Source organism: Montipora foliosa, chromosome 9 (genome assembly GCF_036669935.1).
Source record: "Montipora foliosa isolate CH-2021 chromosome 9, ASM3666993v2, whole genome shotgun sequence".
NCBI lineage: Eukaryota > Metazoa > Cnidaria > Anthozoa > Scleractinia > Acroporidae > Montipora > Montipora foliosa.
In genome coordinates this window covers 25,611,282-25,613,781 of record NC_090877.1, presented here as the reverse complement: position 1 = coordinate 25,613,781, position 2,500 = coordinate 25,611,282, and the positions used below count along the sequence as shown (strand labels likewise).

The 2,500-nt window shown below is 40.6% G+C and overlaps 1 protein-coding gene across 1 annotated transcript in view; it reads left to right on the top strand.

Moving 5' to 3' along the window:
* LOC137971611 (uncharacterized) overlaps nucleotides 1–1,179 on the top strand; it is a 5,074-nt gene extending 3,895 nt beyond the window's left edge. Inside the window, exons 6-7 of the mRNA XM_068818409.1 lie at nucleotides 292–443; nucleotides 719–1,179. Coding sequence (XP_068674510.1) covers nucleotides 292–443; nucleotides 719–770 — 204 coding nt within the window. The 3' untranslated portion in view covers nucleotides 771–1,179. The remainder of the gene's footprint in view (nucleotides 1–291; nucleotides 444–718) is intronic.
* The last annotated feature ends 1,321 nt before the right edge of the window (nucleotides 1,180–2,500 follow it).

The window sequence follows — 2,500 nt, the reverse complement described above, 5'->3', positions numbered from 1 at the left end:
GAATTCAATTTAATACCAGCTGTAATTTCATTGAACATCGCATCATGATACTTTGAAATACAATTCATTGCTGTTAAATCATCGATAGTAATATTCGATTCTTGATTGGTATCCCTCTCCTCCACAGTGGGACCACTGTTCCATCCGCGCGCTTTTTTGTGCATCTATTCTTTTGTCTGTTTATCAGTGGAGCCTATGAGAACGAGAGAGAATTGGTATTGAAATACAAAGTGTCTCTCCTCCTTAGATCAAAAAGTAAATAATATCCTTCAATTTTCTTTTGAAATAAAGTCTTTGCGCCAGAGCCAAAGTGTAGTAGATCTGACGGAGAGATTGAGTGGTTTGAGCTCAAATGATGACTCGCCCGTTAAAGGAAGCAAAAAAGCAAGGCAGACTGCGACGTCCGTTACCCAATCGTCACGAAGATCACTGTTCACTTCCAGGTAAGTACTGCGCTATTCACCCACATCTTAAAGTGTATACGAGACATGTATTGTCATCAACCTATATTCAGTACTTACTTAGTCTCGAACCATTAATAATGCAAGCCAGACTGTACTTACTGGTTACCACTCAGCCACTTGTTGTCAAATACATAAGCTAGGGACCACAACAACAAATTCACCACGTTAACAGCACCTTTCCATAAATCGTGTGATGTTTGCAAATCTTGGTAGCTACTTTAATTTTTTAAAGCACGTCGTTCTTTTCTTCGTAGGCAGAGTTACACCATCAAAATGACAAACGACTCCCAATTTTCAGCAGCCTAAAATCGAAGAGCGACTTGTCAAAGAGAGAAAGGGAGAAGGCAGTAGCGGAAACTCTCGTGACATTGGAAGTTACACTGCCAACTGCATCTCAAGTCTGCAGGATACCTCCGAGGAAGGTCATGCAAAACAGAGCTTTTGTTGTTGACACATCAAAGGTGAAAGACGCAGCTGATGTACTGTCAGATGATACTGGTTCTTGGATTAATAACGGACAGCACACGTTTTACTACGAAACGAATGATGATTGATATTACCAAAGGGTAGGACGAAGAGCATCATTCGACACAATTAATCTGAGTCGGCCTTGCGTGACGTTGCACAGACACTATTACTTCAACTGAGATCCCAATGATTTTCACAGGATTGTCTCTTTCATCACAGGTAAATCTTTTATTTCGGAGACGTCTTCAAGGCCACTCATATTTATCCAGAAAAAAAAAAACCCGGCAGCATTCGAAATAGAAAAAGTTAGCTGAAGTCAGGACTCGTAGCTGAAGTGCTTTTCTTTAATTTGTGCACAGGCTCACTACCCCAGCTCTTCCTACTTTTGTACTCGCAGTTTTCCCATGACTAACAAAATTTTTCAGCAGCAAATGTAAAGTCAATTATGTATGGCTTTCTGAACCTTTATATTCCTTTCCTACTTCAACCTGCTAAATTATTGTTTACATATTTTCAGATGATAAGGGCAAGAGACATTCTTTGACAAAAGTCGAATATCAATTTATTGAAGATGAAAATCAGTTTATAATAACGCCACACGGAAATGACACTAAAACAAAAAAGCCTTATACCTGCACACAAGAAAGCACCCTTACAACTCTTAAAAATGAGCTGAAATCAAATCAACCAAGGATTGCGCTCGATAAAGTAGCGGAAGAATGTGGGGGCTTAATGTCTGGGCACAGGGCTGGTTCATGGCCAAGGGATATTACACAGGCGTATAATTTACAGAAAAAAAGACGACGCCTCTAGCTGCAAACTAAGTAAAAGCGACCCATACTTAGCTCTTCAACGGTGATGGAGTGCAAAGAGCAAGCGAAAGATATCAGCAGTGCTTATATACGAAAGGTGCAGAATGCCCCTGAACCGATTGTCATTCTTGAAACCAATGAACAACCATAGATGACCTTGCATCGTTTTGCACAAACAGTGAGCATTTTGGCATCATGTCTATCGATCCAACATTTGACCTTGGGCCATTTAGTGTCACTACCACAACATACGAACATTTACTACTAATAGGGAGCTTACGAAACGACGACACCGACGGCAACGACGACGCTACAAAACAATAGGTTTAGTGAGCAAAAACAATGGCTCTGCACCCTCTGCACGTGCGTTTTACATTTTGGTACATTTCTTTGCCGTCATCTCCTAAATGACGACGTGAAATGACCAAATTCAATGTTCTGTGGAGGACGTTAGCACATGAGGATGAATTTTCTGTTCTCTCTCTACGCTTCCAACCCACTCGTACCAGTTTAATTCCTCGACAGTTACTACACATTTTTAACGCGAAACGACATGAAATAGTTTCGTAGCGATATGAATAACGCGAACTCGTATTTTTAAATGAAGTCCTCGTAGCCGTCGTCGTCCTCGTTTCGTAAGCTCCCTAATAAGTCGTTGGCCCGATGATGATTCATCAGAACACTTATTCCGTGTTTGTTGATTACCTTTTCAACTCTAGACCACAACTAAAGAATTTAAGTGTTCTGGGAACAGTT